The 17,730-nt window shown below is 38.3% G+C and overlaps 2 protein-coding genes across 2 annotated transcripts in view; one reads left to right on the forward strand and one right to left on the reverse strand.

Annotated features, from left to right (window-relative positions):
• Positions 1 to 12,234, reverse strand: part of LOC139735040 (protein HIRA-like) — a 31,160-nt gene extending 18,926 nt beyond the window's left edge. Inside the window, exons 1-9 of the mRNA XM_071645814.1 lie at positions 11,902 to 12,234; positions 8,532 to 8,594; positions 7,898 to 8,008; positions 6,890 to 6,980; positions 5,404 to 5,489; positions 3,383 to 3,478; positions 2,741 to 2,823; positions 2,020 to 2,097; positions 475 to 642 (exon numbers count right to left, since the gene is read on the reverse strand). Of these exons, the coding sequence (XP_071501915.1) occupies positions 475 to 642; positions 2,020 to 2,097; positions 2,741 to 2,823; positions 3,383 to 3,478; positions 5,404 to 5,489; positions 6,890 to 6,980; positions 7,898 to 8,008; positions 8,532 to 8,594; positions 11,902 to 11,938 (813 nt within the window). The 5' untranslated portion in view covers positions 11,939 to 12,234. The remainder of the gene's footprint in view (positions 1 to 474; positions 643 to 2,019; positions 2,098 to 2,740; positions 2,824 to 3,382; positions 3,479 to 5,403; positions 5,490 to 6,889; positions 6,981 to 7,897; positions 8,009 to 8,531; positions 8,595 to 11,901) is intronic.
• Positions 12,131 to 17,101, forward strand: LOC139735041 (uncharacterized). Its single transcript, XM_071645815.1, has 4 exons — positions 12,131 to 12,161; positions 13,854 to 13,943; positions 15,621 to 15,717; positions 16,375 to 17,101. The coding sequence occupies exons 1-4, from the start codon at positions 12,131 to 12,133 to the stop codon at positions 16,940 to 16,942; spliced, it is 786 nt and encodes a 261-aa protein (XP_071501916.1). The 3' UTR covers positions 16,943 to 17,101.
• Positions 17,102 to 17,730: the final 629 nt, after the last annotated feature.

The raw sequence follows: 17,730 nt of genomic DNA on the forward strand, positions 1-17,730 counted from the left end.
CACTGTCATCATTATCATCACTATCATCTTCTCCAACATCCTTCTCATTAACGGTATAACCATCATCATCAGTGTTACTACCAATGACATCTCCCTTATTATCTCCATCACTATCATTGTTACTACTATCGTAGCCATTAATCATGAGCACCAACATCACTATCATCAGTATAAATACCAATATCATCATCATTATCATCACCATCATCACTAGCACCAGCAGCATTAACATTCATAATCGACAGTGTCATTTCTTGCTGTCATTATCATCATCATTATGATTTTTGCTGTACATGTGTTTCACACCTGCATTTATTTTGCATCTCATTAACATTCATCATTATCTCTCTCATCATAAGAGCTATTAAGGTCTGTTCTTCTCCCCATCAACAACAAAGGGTTGCTCACTGAGACCACACCCAACAGAACTGCCCCCCTCTACCAAACTTTCTCTGCACCCCCTTGGCTCCTTACCACACACGTCACTGCCTTCCGATGTCCCACAAAGTCCATGGTAGGCTGCCACCCCTCTCTCTCGATGATCTGGGCGGTGGGGCCACGGTTGTTCATGGCGTGGGCGGAGACCAGGTAGAAACCATCGGGAGACCAGCAGAGCCGGAGGACGTGGGTAGTACCTCCACACTGTAGTGCAGGGAGGACAGAAATAAAGTCATGTTGACTCTTTGCATGGAAAGCAGCATCACTTAAAAAAAGGAAGTGATTTTAAAGGACAAGTTCACCTTCATAAACATAAGGATTGAGAGAATGTAGCAATATTAGTAGAACACATCATTGAAAGTTTGAGGAAAATCAGACAATCCCTTCAAAAGTTATGAATTTTTGAAGTTTTTGTGCAGTAACCGCTGGATGAGAAGACTACTGCAGTGTACGAATAACTTAGATGTCACATGCGTACAACAATATAAGGAAAATATAAAGAGAATTTCACAAAATGCCATCTTTTGAAAAAAGTACACATTCCCCTGACTCGTTACCGACAAATGTTATGGGTAATATTATTCCCCCTGCCTTTAGAAAGAGGCAAGTCAAGAGCTCTTTTATTATGCGAAAAAAGTGAAAATATGTTGAATTTTCTTTTACATTTTCTTTATACTGTTGTACGCATATGACTCACAAGCTGTAGTAGTCTCCTCATCCAGCGGTTCCAACACAAACATTTTAAAAATTCATAACTTTTGCATCGATTGTCCAATTTTCCTCAAACTTTCACTGATGTGTTCTACTAATATTGTTGCATTCTCTCACTCCTTATGTTTATGAAGGTGAACTTGTCCTTTAATGTTTTTTTCTTTTAGATTTGCCATTGTAAGCTATGTGTCCTCCTTTAACCTGTTGAGGACTAGTCCCGAGTATACTCGGACTGGTGTCTGTGGGAAATTTGTGTTCAAGCAAAATCAGTCCATCCTCAAGGGGTTAATATCAACATTAGAAATGACACATATTTTCTTGTTTTGCACATCATCCCACCCATCTCCCCCATAAAAAAATAAAAAGACAGAAGAGGAAGATTTATGTGGTACCATGGTAATTCTTTCCTAAGTCTTTATCAACCTCATTGCTGCAAAGTACAAAGATAAACTTATGGATGTTAGCATGTGATTTGATAATGTTACTAGCAATACGTTTTGCTCATATACCGAAAAAAAAGAAGAAGACTTGATAATAGGAGTTAACCTGATACACCAAGGTTACATTTTGAAGCCGAGGAAAGAAAAGTAAGTTTCATCTTATTACTGTATACGCCGAATATTTTGCGAGGTTCTTATTTTCGCGAGTCAGGTGCTATTCGCGAAATTAAAGACATGCAAAAATAATGACTCTGATCCCGATATGAATGTGACGCACATGTTTACATTTCACCATTCAGTAGAGTACTCCTTGATCGCGAATTCAACCACTCACGAAATCGTTGGGAAGTCCCGATTCGCGAAAATTTAGACTCGCTAAATATATGGCGTGTACAGTACATTGTTTGATGCTTCTCAGTGGAGACCTCACCTCAGCGAATGGTTTGAAGACCGCTGCCTCCTCCTTCCAGTCCGATGTCTTCCAAATCCTCACACTCTTATCATCAGACTTTGTGAAAGAAAAGATTAATCCATCAGAAAGGCATGTCAGTACTATGGATTTAATATGAAAAACTTCTTTCTTTCCATGGTATAAATGAAGGAATTGCTTCTATGTCATATTCTTCTGATCATGTCTTACTTGTATCTCTCTGTTTTTTCCCTCCTTTACATCTGGGGTCCTGAGAGACCCACTGAATCACCTGAAGCACATAGCATTGCATGAAATCATACTTCAGTAAAGAATGTGTGCACGGTCAGAGCATTCCTTCTGTGAAGACTCTGGGGAACCTACTTTCCTGTCAGTTCATACTACCACTTGTTTGCTACAGTTATTACCTATGGCACACCCAAAAAATGATTGTTTCACAAAAACTTGATAGACTTTGAACTTCACAGACTTGTACATTTCATTCAGTCCAACTGAAGTGAAACTCTGCCTGTTTGACTGTACTCTAATGAAGGTCTAACTACATGCTATGGATTTTTTCCCTTTTTATTTATTTTTTTTTTAAGTCAAAAGAATTTCTACTTTGGTCCTGCCAAAAACCTTATAATGTACAATATCATTCTGGCTTGAAGGCCCATTTCACACATTCTACTAGTTACACTGCATAAGCCTTCATGGTGACCTATGCGCTTATGAAACTTACCTGTGATGCCACATATTTCCCGATTGGATCCCATGAAACACCTTTGACCAACCCTGAGTGACCTTTCAGCACGGTTATCATTTCTGAACGAGACAATGAGACAAAGAAATATCAACACTTGTTGTGGTTCTGAAATAAATTAAGCATTTTTCATTTGTAGGTAAATAGACTCATGATAATAAACGTCCTTTCTTTCTCTCTCTCTCTTTTTTGCACAGTCCTTCCATACTTCATGACAACAATTAAACAAAGCCTGAGTTATTCTCTCTTAGTTTGTATCCTAAAATGAATTGAAGAATAACTTTTAGATGGCAGAACTGTACAGCATAAAATATTTGGGGCATGAAATTTTTGCAAATTGCAACTGGCATTCAATGCATATAGTGTAGACAAGAACTTTCACGGGCATTTTAATTTAGCAAATTTTGGCTTTCGCAAAATTCGCCAAATTAAAAAATGCACGCGAACATTTCTGGTGTTACAGTATTTTTGCGCAGAGATTTGCAAACTCAGGGAAAGATGATAATGCTTGTCATCATGAATTCTGACATGATCTTGTTGAATGACACACAGAAAACAGCAAACTCTAATTAGCTTCACTGTCTGAAGCCTAGACCCAGTGGCTGAGATCGTTGTGCTCACCTCCAAATTTGGCAGCATTCCATATGATGACCGAGTTATCGATGCTACATGAAGCTAGCCACAGGTCATGCGGTGACCATGCCACGTCCAGGATATCTGCAAATGTCATAGAAAAGAAAGAAAACAGGACATCACTTCTTCCATTTTCTTCATATCAAATAAAAGCCCGTCAACATTGTTTTAAGGGGGAAACTCAGCACAGTTTTTGAAAATTTGTGAGATTTAGACAATAACAGACTTGTGCTGAAGTAATTCCTTCTCAAATTGTGTGATGCAAACATATCAAGAAAGGACCAAAAGACTTCCACAACAGGCCCATGTACCCATATTTATGTCAGTACTTGTTAGTATACAGGGTCATCAGTAACTCCGTGGAATCCTTGTCTAAATCCTTTTTTTTTTTTTTTTGGTCCATGTGATAACAACATTTACAGCAATTTATGTCATTAATTATTTTTGGGGTCAGCAATAGTGCAATAGAATATTCTTTGCCTGCGTTACGTTTGAATAGCAGGCAAATGTTGTTTAATTTGTTTGTTAATGTATTCATGCTTACGCATTCTGTCGGAGCCAGAGAATCGGACATATGAATAATCAGGAATGCCACAGATGGCTTGTCAGAGTAAGGTGTTTAATGTTGGGCATATCAATAGTGGCATTAACGTGTGTAGAAAATCATTCTAGCTTGCATCTTCACCACGACCAGTTTAATTCATTTGTAATAATTCGGTATTAATGTATGCTCCTTAATGAGCCACAAGGTTTTCCTGAGTCTTTTGCTCATTGAGTTTTATCTCTGGTTTTTTACCCAGGGCTTATTAGGGGCTTATCATCGCCAATACACAGTTGTGTCATATTACATGTTGAAAGCGAACACAAATGCATCGTGTCATTATATGCATATATACTGACAATAAACGGCCGGCTCTAGTTGTCTTGCGAGCCATTCCTTAATATACCAATATATATGTTTCATACTTACCGTTGTGCTTCTGTGAGGTTAAGGAGAGGTGTAAAGGAAATCTTAAAGTGTGAGTTGTGTTTGTAAGATGCTGAAGTTATAGAACAGATGATGGTCTGTTTGCAAACTGCACTCAGACTTGATTTCTGTTTTTTCTCATGGTGTCTTTATACTCGCACCACAACTCTTACGAGACCGGTGAAATAGATCAGCCACAAATCTTTTCCTATCAAGGCAGGATCAAACTAGATTAGATGGGTCTCCTGGCGCATGTTCCCTGATGGAGCATCACATGAAGGAAGTCATAACATGATTACCCAATGAATCCACATCAGGTGACCAATGTTTTGTTAGCTCGAGCAAATCATATCCTGGTTACGCATGAAACCCTCTCTAGAAACATGGTTACAAAAGCCATAGCAGAACCATGGTTTGCTTCTGTTTTTCCTTCACTGTGCTACTACCACTATGAGATGATAAAAATAAAATCAAACAATTCGACAAAAGTGGTATGGCATTTCTTTTTACCTTTCATCTCACCTCGATAAAAGACATGAAATCTCAGTATTTGGTTCGCTTTACTTCAAGGCAAAGTTCTGCACAAATCACTAACCATTACTTTATTCTCTAGCTGTAATATTCACCTTCTTTCTTTTTTTCAATAAATTCTAAACATTTCAACTTCGAGGAGAAGCACAGAAGAGTATTTGGATTCTGATGGAGACATCTTTTGGAGCAATGGATGCTTTCATCTCCTCTGCATCCATCTTTAAAAAAAAAAAATCTTGATTAGATTGTGTGATTGAGTGTTGCAATTCCACTTCTGTATTATGCAATAGCAAATCAATTATGTAATTTGTACAATCATGTTTGGGAGAATGCACCCTGCAAATACTGTGTTTTTTTTAGCGTTCCTCCCCTTTTCCAACATTTTCATACAATCATGAAATGTTTTACCTTCCTTTTTATGTGGGTATTTATAAATTTTGTCCATTATATCTTCTTCTGATAATAATTGATTCATGATCTGTCAATCACTTTATCCCAAGGCCAGGCTCACCTCCTTCATGACTCCGTAGGGTGTAGGCACACCTCCACTGCTCCACGTTTCTCACGGTCGAACCGAACACAGACGAGGTCCCTGTCCTATGGACAATCACAGTAAAGAAGAGTGGCATGCCGGATCAGTGGTGTTTTTTACTTTGTGTGGGTTTCCCAAGTACAAAAATATTGAAAAATATCAATATTGTACATAATTTCTGCAAATACACTGCAGTCATGTGCACTCCTGCTTTCTGTATCTGTTTGGAATTGATTTTTTTTCTTTCCTTAAGCTGTCACTCTTTTTCTGCTTGATGCAAGTTCACTTGGCCACTTCTTCTGATTAATTTGATTGATTCATCTTGAAATGGGAGATACACTTCTATGGGAGCATCTCCATATAAGCATGTGTAAACTTTTGTAAAGTTCTATAACACACACATATACAGGGATTGAAATACATTATTTTTTGAAGAAAAACATCAGCAATTGCTCTTTGATTATTCTTTCATTACTCCTAAATGACAAAACAAAATAAATTCATCTGGTGGATATATCCACTAGAGCTTAAACACAGTCATTTTTGAAATCACATAAAGATCTGTTCTCACTACTACCATACAGCTGTCTTTAATACTAAATACCTGTTAGTGTGGGGATTCATGCATGGCCTGATTTATTTGCTGCCCACCAGGGTACATTAAAAAAACATGTACAGCACTGGTCAGCAAATACATGCAATGAAGAGTATGCTCATCGGTAACGGCCCACTCCAGTCAAGACTCTGGCTGTGTGTTCTTGCATAGAGATTGGTGATGAGGCTATAAACAATTCATTACAGGGATTCTTGAATACATTCAAACTGGGCCAGCCTTCCCACTCCATGGAATCCCCACACTATTGGGTCTCTAGAGAGTTTGCGTCATGGCAAAGCCGCTTGCAAACTAATACCTTGCTGTACACATCACACAGTAGGGAGCTTCAGATTTTCACAATGCTGATGTTAGAGGTGGAAAAAAAAAACTTGTTCTGCGCATGGCTAAAATCACTTAAAATCAGAATGGTTCTTGCGTCGTCTGAGCTCTCACGCTGGTTCTGAGCCATTTCAGCATCTGCTCTAATTCACAATGCAAAAAACTACATGATGTAATGACCATTATGTATGGGGGCACCATTTTACTTTTCATACACGTAGGCTGTGTCTTTGCGAAATCTTAAGCCAGCCGCACACTATACGACTCGCGACCTTACGACTGACAGACTTTGGATCTGAAATAAATAAGCAGTGTTTATTCTGAGGATACTGTGATTTATTTCGGATCCAAAGTCTGTCAGTCGTAAGGTTATGAGTCGTAGTGTGCGACAGGCTTTAAGCTACTTTGCAACAGGACGTAGGGAGAGAGAACGACCAACACAATCGTCATGTAAGCGTTCGCATAGCAGACTTAAAGCTTCCTATTATGACACGTACCCCATCATCTAAAGATTCCTATTATGACACATACCCCATCATCTGCCAGATCATGACGAGTCTGTCATCCCCTCCTGAAGCCAAGTAGTAGCCATTGTTTGACCAACGAACACAGTTCACACAGGCTGTAAGGGGTCAAAGTTCAGAGATGTCAGCAAATGACTTCCAACTACATCCAAATAATATATTGATTTGAAGTCACAGATAAAAGCAACCATCATAATGCAAGGCAATTCTTACCTTGTGCTCGGACAGGCATGTCAAAATTTCCACTGTTCTTCCTACATATGGAAATCTATTGAAAGTGCTAAACTACTGAAATGGTCACAAAATAAAAACCAGAAGACAGTCATAACCAATACCAGAAACAACAACATTAACTGATTACAAGTTACATGTTGCAATGCTATAGTTAAGTATGAAAGTAACTTTGTGAACAACCCTAATAAAAGAACCAATATTCGTCATAGTTTAAACAATGAACATGTTACTGCACTTGCATTAATATACACATACACCCATATTAGTTGTAGCTAACTCAGGTTCACACATGACACTTGCTCTCATTACATGTGAAGAACTTAGACGCATAATTTACCATTTGCAGATGAAACAAAAACCAAGTATTAGTGCTTCAAAATAGTTTTAAAATGTGAGTTAGGGATCAAAAAAAAAAAAAACCAATGTAAAAATTTGAAACAGTATAATCAATGTTAAGTATTGTTTAATATACAAAATGTGAACAATAGTTACAATAAAGATGTTTCCAGACTAAACTGTCTACAGTTATGGTTTAATGAGAAAAATATTGATAATATTGATATCTCCTTATATTTTAGGCCTTATTGAACAATTTTTATATGTAAGATGTTTTGTGATACAACTGACCTACACATTACGTATCAAAAGTGATATCTTGAACATTTTTTACAATCACTGCTCCCAAAGTTACATGTAAACAGGACCTTTATGCTAAATGTAATTGTCATGATGCCAACACCAGAAAAAAACAAAGACCCTCAGAGCTGACATTCTAACTTACCAATGTGGTTATCCATTTGACACAGGAGTTTGGGAACATTCTCATTCTTTTCATCCTTTTCACTCATGACTGGCGCCATGTTCCAGATTATGATTCTCCCAGAGTCATCACCTGGTGAAAATGCAAACAAAAACACAGACAAAGATTTAGAATAAAGAGGGAAAAAGGAAGGTACCTATCATAATAATGACAACATGCAGATCCTCTACATGTAGTTCTCGTCTTCAAGTCATTTCTTTCTTCTCAGCCCAAAGTCACCAACAACAAATAATTTGTTGTATTTGATAAGGAGCTGATCCAAACAGCAAAGTGCTACATACTATATAAAACTTTTCAGGTTAGGCTAACTAATGTACATTTGACACACACACTTGGACTACAAGTTCAAAATACTTTTGAAGAACAATACCTCCATGAGAAACAAATACTAACATTACATCTGTGGTTTAGTGTTTCATCAATGTCAAATCAATATTTACGACAGTAAGGCAGCACATGTTAATGCTGTATTGTCTGGATGAAAGATGAAGATCCATGCCATCATCAACCATACCAAGCACATTTGTATTCATTATTTTTTTTTTTTTCGCTCAGTGTTTGTAAAGACTGATTTGAAAGAGAGAAAAAGAAATACCTTGTCCTCCTGTAGCAAATCTTGTTCCATCTGGGTGAACATCGACCCCAAAGATGGGTCTCCCTGCAGTAAGAGAAATATAGAATTAAACGTGATAGATTTGACAGTGCAACTTTGCTGACATCCTCACATGCATTCCTCTGTACATGTAACCACTTTGGCATTTATCTTAATTGTAGATCATCAGAGCCATCTGTGGGAATGAAAAAAAGAAGGTGCATTATCATTTTTATAGTTACATGTACAGTGTATTTTTGTGCAAATACATGTACTGTAAAGCAGAAACGTTCGCAATAGACAGTCTACATTAATATTCAGGATTTTCCGCTACTTTTGGCTATCATCACAAAAATTTCTTCATGATTTTCTACTAGATTCTATGTTACATTTGAACAGGTTGAAACAGGTGGGGGGGGGGGCTGCATCCTGATATCCCTCTTAACACACACACACACATTTGTACGTACATCTCATGTTACCATACTGCCATCATCATGTGATGAACCATTCAAAGAAATATAGACATATTGATAGATCTACCCCCTAAATCTATAATAAACATAACCGCTAATAAGTTAAATTAAGACTAGCAAAATCTCGTGTCTATAAATTACACAATAACTTGACAGCTAGACAGAGCAGAGCTGAGAGCAGAGCTGCACTCACTGCAGTAGAGACTCAGGTTGCGTCTGGCTTAGCCTGACAAGTTAAGACGAGTTAAACCCGAGGTCTGTAAATTGTAAAGAAAATAAACCTCTCATAGACTCAAGATTACAAATACTATAGACCCATGAACATGATGAAGTTGACTTTGGATCGTGAATTTGTTAGCAGTCAGTCCGCAGCGCGAGCGAAAACGCACGTATTTATTCAAGTCGTATTATGCACGGCTGAGCGGTGCTTGCATACGTAATGAGCAGATACATGGTCATGAATAAATCCGTGTAGAATGAGTATTTCTCGTCAGTTTTCGACACTTTTAGTATCGACTGAAAGAGAAAACATAAGCAAATATGCTCATGATCAAAATAAACAGAAAAGAGGAATATAGAATATCAAAATCCCTCTCGACGTTCGGTATTGTATTCAAAAATATTCCTTCACGTTTGACGCTAAAAAAATAACCTGTAATCTTTCATGCCCCTCTAAAATATGGTGAAGACTATGTCCGCTAAAGTATATAGTATCACAATAAGGGCACGTTTTCCCATCTTCATTTCAATACGGGTCAGGAACTAGCAAAATTCAGAGACATGTCTAGCGTCGAGTTTAAAAAGATTATCCTCGCATTCGCACCGGAATTCCGGGTCTGTGATTGGTCGAAATCTGTCGCAAGACGCGGCGTGTCGCATTGCGTAGTATCCATTGGCTGCTGACTCAATGCTGTGAGTTTTAAATGTTAGGTTCCAGATTGTGATCGAATTTTCACTCTCTATACAAAACTTGAACTTTACACAGGAACCAATGATGTGTATGTGAGTGTGAACTTACAATGACCCTGAACAATGGACCTGGCTGCCACCTGTCCCGAGCTCTGCTGCAAGGCACATGAATGCTTAATCAATTATTCATGTGGATTGCCCCGAGCACTGCTAGTCTGAATTCTTGACACAGGGTGAAATGCATGCACATGAAAGAAGTAAGCACATGTTTCCATGTGCTTGCACACACCACTTATTTCAGAATGAACAGAGACTAGCTGCGATAGTGGAATTCCTCATGAAACATTCCAATCCTGGCCATTGTCCACGACCATTGTCTGGGTATCAACAACACATTCCACGCGTGTTCATTCACTACCCCACTTCCAGTAAGAAAACGTAATTTGCCTTGTTTTCAACAGGAAAATTCACAACCTTAAAAATGGTGCCCCTCTTCGTTTTTTAATTGATCATACTCGCTCAAGTTTCACGATTGTGAAATCGAAGAAATTACGGAGATCTATTTTCAATACCAGTCAGGAACTAGCAAAACATCAAACTATGATCTAAAAGCTTCTTGAACATTGGCAAAATAATTGTTTACTTTGATGCTAAAATGGACTACTATATTGACATCAAAAATAGGGAAATTAGGTATCAAATTAATGTGCATAATCAGCTCTATAACTTACCTAACCATCCTGGATCAAACAATGCACTGCGAAAGCTATGAAAGCTAGTGCTGTTGTAACCCCGGGACGCTCCCGTATACACAGTTACACACTGTGGGAGCGTCCTGAGTCAATAGAGTGCTATATCGGTAAGCTTGAAAAACATACACAGTCTGTCAAAGATTTTCGCACCTCCGTAAGTTTCGAATATCACGAGGAAAAAACGTACTTTTATAGTATACATAAGATTCTTATCTAATTAATACCCTTCGTTCACCTTGTTCTTGTTCACACTGGTCCAATGATCCTGAAAAAACGTTTTTTTCACGGCCATATACGGGTCCGTAGTCCTAGCTCCCCATCCCATTCACCATTTTCGAAATCAGTATGCAGTACACTGCGCACGTAAATATTCATGTGCTGGCGGAGTCGCAATGCGTTTAGCCTTCTGACAAGGCCTGCGCGCGCGCACCCACCCAGAAAGCAACGCAATATACAGCAAGAGGGTTTGCCAACCGTATGATAAGGCCTTGCCACAAAGCTACACGACTTGACGGCCAGCGCATGCGCACAAATCTCAAATTCATTGACTGTATAAGATGTAGTTCTCCCGAGTTCCTCTCGACCGAGTCGCATTTAACTCATCAAACCGAGCAGAAAGGGACTATTGCCAGAACCAAAAGTTGAACGCAGTCAGTCTTCAACATTACATCTTCACCTGTAAGTCTTCATATTGCAGAATTTTTGCGATTTCATATTGATTTTTAGGCGCTATACTTCGCCTGTCATGATCATGTCTGCTACAATGCGCAGCCCCAACACTGCGTGTTGGGGCTGGTCGCAGTTAGTGCTGTTGCGACCTCTGCAAAAACTCTCGCAAAGTATCGCGAAATCTCGTCAGTCTCAAGGGCACAAACTGCGTAAACGTGATTCTGAATAAAATTGTTGTTCGTGCCTCATTATCGCACACGCTGCCATGGCTGCGGACTGACTGTTACGCAACCTCCGGCCTCCATCCACTACGATCTGTGGAGCGTACAGTATGATTAATCATTATTCTGTCAAGGCAAGCTGTGCGCGTGTGCGAGTGTGTACCGTGTCTGTGCTGGTGGGTGGCCCGTGGCCGTGGCCTGGGTTATGTGTCTGCATGTTTCATGCTGCATTAGGGCTTACAAGGTAAGAACAGCATATTTACTGAATGGGACTGTGAATTCGGGGTATAAAATGCATGCAAAGGCCAAGGTTTCAATGAATGATAAAATCTCGTATTCAACTCACCTCCATGATTAACCCAAGGTGGTTTGAGCAGCTTCATCTTCTCAGTTCACAAGAACTCTGATGGAGCTTGAATATTACGATCTTATCATCAATTTTCACCACAGATTCCGTCAAAATTATTGAAAATATTTTGTAAACATGCTTGGGCCCGCGTCACTTTCTGTCAAGTTATTCTATATTTCAACGTAGATGGCGCTACAGTATTTTTGAGTAATTTCTTTTGTCGACAATGTCCGTGAATTCACAGCAACAAAATCAAGGTTTGTGTCCAGATTTTCTATATCATTCACCGTTTCAAGGTCTTGTGCTATATAAATTGTGTATTTGCAATGTTGCAGGTATGCCCGACATCAATTGCTGCTATTTGATGGTGAAAACTTGGATATCTTTTTCGTACATGGTCAAGCCTCGGTCCCACCTATAAATTTATGCGTGCGTGGAAATGTCTAACTTTATATTTAAAGGTGTTAATTTTACTCAGCACAGTAAAGTGTAAGGTTTACTATCATACACGTAACGTTAGTCATAGGCTCTTAGGTGTCTTGAATCTTCTAGTCTACCTGTGAATTAAGGGGATGGTATAGTAATTAGTATTGGTTAAGGTGAGGATTCTGATCAGCTTTTATTACTTTTTGGGAAGTAGAATCTTACTATAAATACTAGCCTACCAATATTGCAGTACCACTCAGAGTCAGGTATCTAGAAATAGAATGACTAAAAATCAGCCTACTTTTATAGAAACCAATTTAAGAAATGTTTATGAGCATAGGGGTCTACATTGATTGATGAAAATCGGTGTTGAAATAGCAGAGATATTAAAAAACAAAGTAAAACAAAGGATCGCTTTGTTCTGGATATCTCAGCCATTTCAAAATTAATTTTTATCCAATAAACTTAGGACTCCTCTTGGAATTAAATCTATATTCTCTTTAACTTTTCCTAAGACTAAAATAAGAGGTTTATTATTCGGTCTTTCTAAAAAAAAATCTCATGAAAAACATTGGAAACCTAGAGTCTAGACCTAAACCCCATCTCGGCTGACTCTGTACAATCCCTTTAATATTCAAAGTGACTCAAAGCTCAGAGTATTTAACTTGTTGTAGATCATTGATCATGCTCCCCAGACCCTCTCTCTGCTCTGCTCTGTCGACTGAAAACTATCTTGTGCCAGATTGAATTGATTGCCTTGTGTTTTTTTTTAAGAGTCTAGAACCTGTGTGAGGTTTAAATTGCAATGAATAAAATAAGATGTTTAGTTGAACTTGAATTAATAAATCAGATCTACTGGAATGTAACAGTTGAATGACATTGAGTAAAGGAGAGAGGGGAAAATTTTGGGCCGTTTTTAAGGGATTGGGGACTGATTGGAATACTTGATGCTTTTATTCATCATCAGCATCATTTAATGTTATTCTGCAAATGGACTTTTTATACAGGATCGAGAATTTGATATTAAAATTGTCTCCTAGCATGCCATCGCATTCAACATTCACAAGTTCCTTGTTTTATATCTGATTTTACTAGAATAAATTCTGTTTTGTTTGTTTGATTTCCGAGTCTTTTTAAGTCAACTTCAACTTGAACAAGGAGTAGCATGTTCCTTTTTATTGATAAGTGTATGATTTTAACCCGTTGAGGACAAGTCTCAAGTATACTCAGGCAGGTGTCTATGGGAAGTGCTTGTTGTAGCAAAATCAGCCCATCCTCATTGGGTTAAAGAAATGATAGCTACATGCAATGAGTAAATGAATCTGAGCTTACAAACTATTCACCATTCAGTGTTTTGAGAGTAGAGCATCCAAGCAATATTCTTTATGATACATGATCTCAGTGCTCTTTCTTGTTCACAGGATGAGCATGTATCAGATATTGACTTTCTGTTGATTTGTTGTGATAGGTCCTTCAGAGTGTTACCACTCATGTCTGTTTCTTCTCTGACTCTGTCTTCAAAGGAATGGATTCTCTACAAGATCCGGAGCAAATTCGATTTCAGGTGGAACTGGAATTTGTCCAGTGTCTGGCAAACCCTCATTATCTCAACTGTGAGTGCTTTGTTTGTTTGTTTGTTTGTTTTTTTTTTCAACATGCATTATTCAGCATCAAACATTATGTACATGTTACCTCTAGAGGTTACTCCCTGCAAAGAATTGTGTAGTATGACATTCTCACAACTGTGTTATACAGCTTGGAGTGCACAATGATGTGTATACCATAAATTTACTCTGGAAGTTATAAATATTTTTACTTTTAATAGATCACCAGTCATTACTAATTTCATGAAGATGTAAATCCTTGTCAAAGAAGAAAATGACTCGATGGATAAACTACATAATGCACTTGTTCCTTAGACAGTGAAGTGAGTTTGATTTGCTCTATGGATATCTAAACATGCACTGTGTGTTCTGATTATGTCAGCTTTAGCTAAAATACTTTAATATGATGTACAAGAATTGCACAATACATACATCTTTACTGTGAAGATAGCATCCTAAAGTGATTAGGATCTCCAGATACGATACGGTTCAGAGAAAGAGATCAAGAGACATGCTCTCACATTCCGTGATACCAGTGTCGTTTGTGAGGCAGCCAGACATTGTGGCATGATACATTTCTTGTCTTATCATATTGCATGAAGAGATCTCACATCTGCCATGGAGTTATGCATCCCAATGATTTGGCTTTTGTAATTTACGTCTGCATATTTGTACATCATTTACATAAAATCTGTTGAGAAGGGCAAACTATATACTTCCCTAACACCTATGCTCTGCAGAACCTTGCTACCCATATTAAAAGAAATGTGTTGATATGCCAAAGTTTAAATTTGTATTGATATATGTGACCGTGCACCTCAAAACGAACATAAAGTCGCACACACTGATTTTACGTGAGGACTGAAAATAAGTGAAATGGGTCAACCTAGCCGAACTTGACTTTTTCATATTTTCTGAAAGAGCGAGTCTTCTTTTACATTATGCTAAAATTTGGTATCATAAAACGGGCAGGAAAGTGTGTTTTTTAGCAGTTTATCTCGAACATTTTTGGTAGAATAGTGTGATTGGGTGTGTCTTTAGAATCCCTTTTTCATTTCTGAAAAACCTTGTACACACTCTTCACTTTCAACTCTAATAACTTTTGAAAGGATAGTGCTACTGCTTTGAAAGTTGGCATTAATTATGGACAGAATGTGTTAATGAGGCATGCTTAATTTCAGTTTAAGTTGATAATCCCTTCATTGTTGTTACTCTGGTGGTTTACTTCCTCTTTTTTGTCCCATTCATGGCACAGCCAGCACGGTTTGGTAAAGATTAAGCGCTTGAATAGACACTGTACTTCAGAGCCTCTTTTCTCAGTTCACACTTTTCCTGAGTTTGTGCTTTCTTTCCAATATTTAGATAGGTTAGGAGAGTCCATTTGATTTGAGTTATACATCATTTTAAAGCGTAAAGTCTGCTCTTTTAGAATATGGTCTTAACTGAAAATTCATGTCTTGCGACTTTTTGTTTGTTTTGAGGTGCAGGGTCACATATAGACATGACTGCTAATTAGTGAAAACTTTGTTTTGGTTCCTCTATGATCTCATACAAAAACTTGTAATGAACTGAAATGCTTTGTGTTATACTGGTAGTTGGAAGTTATGTGCCAATGAATCTGTATATTTCTCTTCCTTGGAAATTAATCAGTTGTGTATGTTTTCTTTTGTATCATTTTGTTTGCAGTTCTTGCTCAAAGAGGGTACTTAAAAGAAAAGAAGTTTGTCAATTATCTGCAGTACTTACAATACTGGAAGGAGCCCATATATGCCAAATATCTCAAGTAAGACTTTGTATCATATTTTAACAATGCTGTTAACTGCTTTTTGTTGTTTCGTGGTAAAATATATGAGCAGCTTAAGCATAGATTGATATTGGCTACTGAGAATTTATGTCACTACCAATAACCAACAAAAACCAAAAAGTGTGTGGCCTGTTTAGGTTTTGAGCATTTATTCCAGATATGATATATGTGGAATTAAGGATTACAAGACACTCAATACATATAATGTTTTATTTGAACATACATCTTCAATATAAACTTTTATTTCTCTTGAAACTGGAATAATTATGTTCCAAAAAACAAAATGGAAAAGAGACATCCCCACCACATTATTGCTCTGGTGCAGTTTTGAGGTTGTTTTTAGAAGCTGTATTTGATGCTTTGCCAACATTTTTGTAGCCTTAACCATCATAACTTGCAAAGATTTCTTTTGTGCGTGATCACTTTACTCATTGGCATTCTGAATATAAGATGTAACTTACATTTTAGGCTTTTGTGCATATTCAGTTACTCAGGTGCGTCCTCATTTCAATATGTCATTTAGATACAGTATCATTGGCTTTCGTGCACTTTGAATCACTTTAAATAGATGTCTCATTGTAAGATGTGACTGACATGAAAGACAAGAGTGTACGCTCGTATCTTTATGTTCTTTAGATTTCCCCAGTGTCTTCACTTCCTGGAGCTCCTGCAGTATGAGCACTTCAGGAGGGAATTAGCCAATGCCCAGTGTGTCAAGTTTATTGAAGACCAGCAGCTTCTACACTGGCAGCACTACACTCGCCGACGGATGCGACTGCAACAGTCACACCTGGAGAGCCAACAACAACAGCAACAACAACAACAACAGCAGCAACAACAGCAACAACAACAGCAACCACAACAGCAGGGCGGGGCAGGGGCAGGGGCAGGGGCAACAGGTGCAGCGGGCGGGGCACCAGGTGTGGCACCGGCCCAGCCCAGCGGAGCGGGCCTGATGCAGGCACCCCTGCCACCTCAGCACCACTCACAACATCAGCAGCAACAACCACAGCAGCAGCAGCAACAACAACAGCAGCAACAACAACAGCAGCAGCAGCAGCAATCTCACACATCACAGCAGCAACCACAACCACAGCCGCCACAACAACAGCAGCAGCAGCACTTGATATCAGCAATAAGACAGGCACAGCAGGAGCAGAAGGCTCCACAACATGGACCTCCTGCACCACAAACTTTGAAGTAGACTATTGAATTTATACCACATCAGAAGCAGACACCTTCTATGTGATCTGAATCCCAAGGATTTAAAGTGTGACCAGCCTATGATGTTGAAACTTCTTCCTTCAGGTAGAAAGAAACATCAGTCAAGAGGAGCATTGGTATTTATGGTAGAATCTCAGGAAACGACTGGCTTCATTTTCAAAAGTTTTCTTCTTCTGACAACTGAATTCACTAAAATCTCCCCATATGTTTCTTTCCCTTTTCACAAGATAATTCTTTATTTATATATTTACTCATTTTTTTAGAGTCAAAAAGGGACTAAGCTTATGATCCTAGCAGAATCTTCGTCAGAAGCAAATTAAAAAAAAGGATTTTTTTTTTTTTCAAAAAATGATTTTCTCATACAAAAAGAAAGATTTTCTTTTGCCTCTGACAAAGATTCTGCTAGGACCGAAAGCTCAGGCCCCTTTTGACTCCATTTTACTCCATTGGCTCACCTCTATTGGATAAGCAGTTTTCAGCAGCTTTTTGTGCTTCTTAGTTTTTTCCTGAATTTGACTAAACTGATCAAGAGACGGAAAGTTGGAGTTAAACTTTTGATCTCGACACACTATTTATCTCTCAACAAAGATGAAGGGTGATTTAATTGTCCGAAAGTCTACTACCTGCTCATTGACTGCCATGTGATCACTATCAAGGCAAAGACGGGTCAGCCAGCTGATGAAAGCTGTAGCGGTAGCAACTGAAAATGCCAGAGATAAATAGTATGCATTAAGATAAGAAATTTAGCACCAATTTCAAGTGAAATAC

Source organism: Diadema antillarum, unplaced genomic scaffold, assembly GCF_040938485.1.
Source record: "Diadema antillarum isolate AM-2024a unplaced genomic scaffold, OU_Dant_1.0 seq00000562_RagTag, whole genome shotgun sequence".
NCBI lineage: Eukaryota > Metazoa > Echinodermata > Echinoidea > Diadematoida > Diadematidae > Diadema > Diadema antillarum.

What these genes read in the sequence shown, in the direction of transcription:
- LOC139735041 (XM_071645815.1), top strand. Translation starts at nt 12,131, where the DNA reads ATGTCCGTGAATTCACAGCAACAAAATCAAG. An exon ending in TTCACAGCAACAAAATCAAG is followed by an intron (nt 12,162 to 13,853) that starts GTTTGTGTCCAG and finishes CTGTCTTCAAAG; the next exon opens with GAATGGATTCTCTACAAGAT. An exon ending in ATATATGCCAAATATCTCAA is followed by an intron (nt 15,718 to 16,374) that starts GTAAGACTTTGT and finishes TATGTTCTTTAG; the next exon opens with ATTTCCCCAGTGTCTTCACT.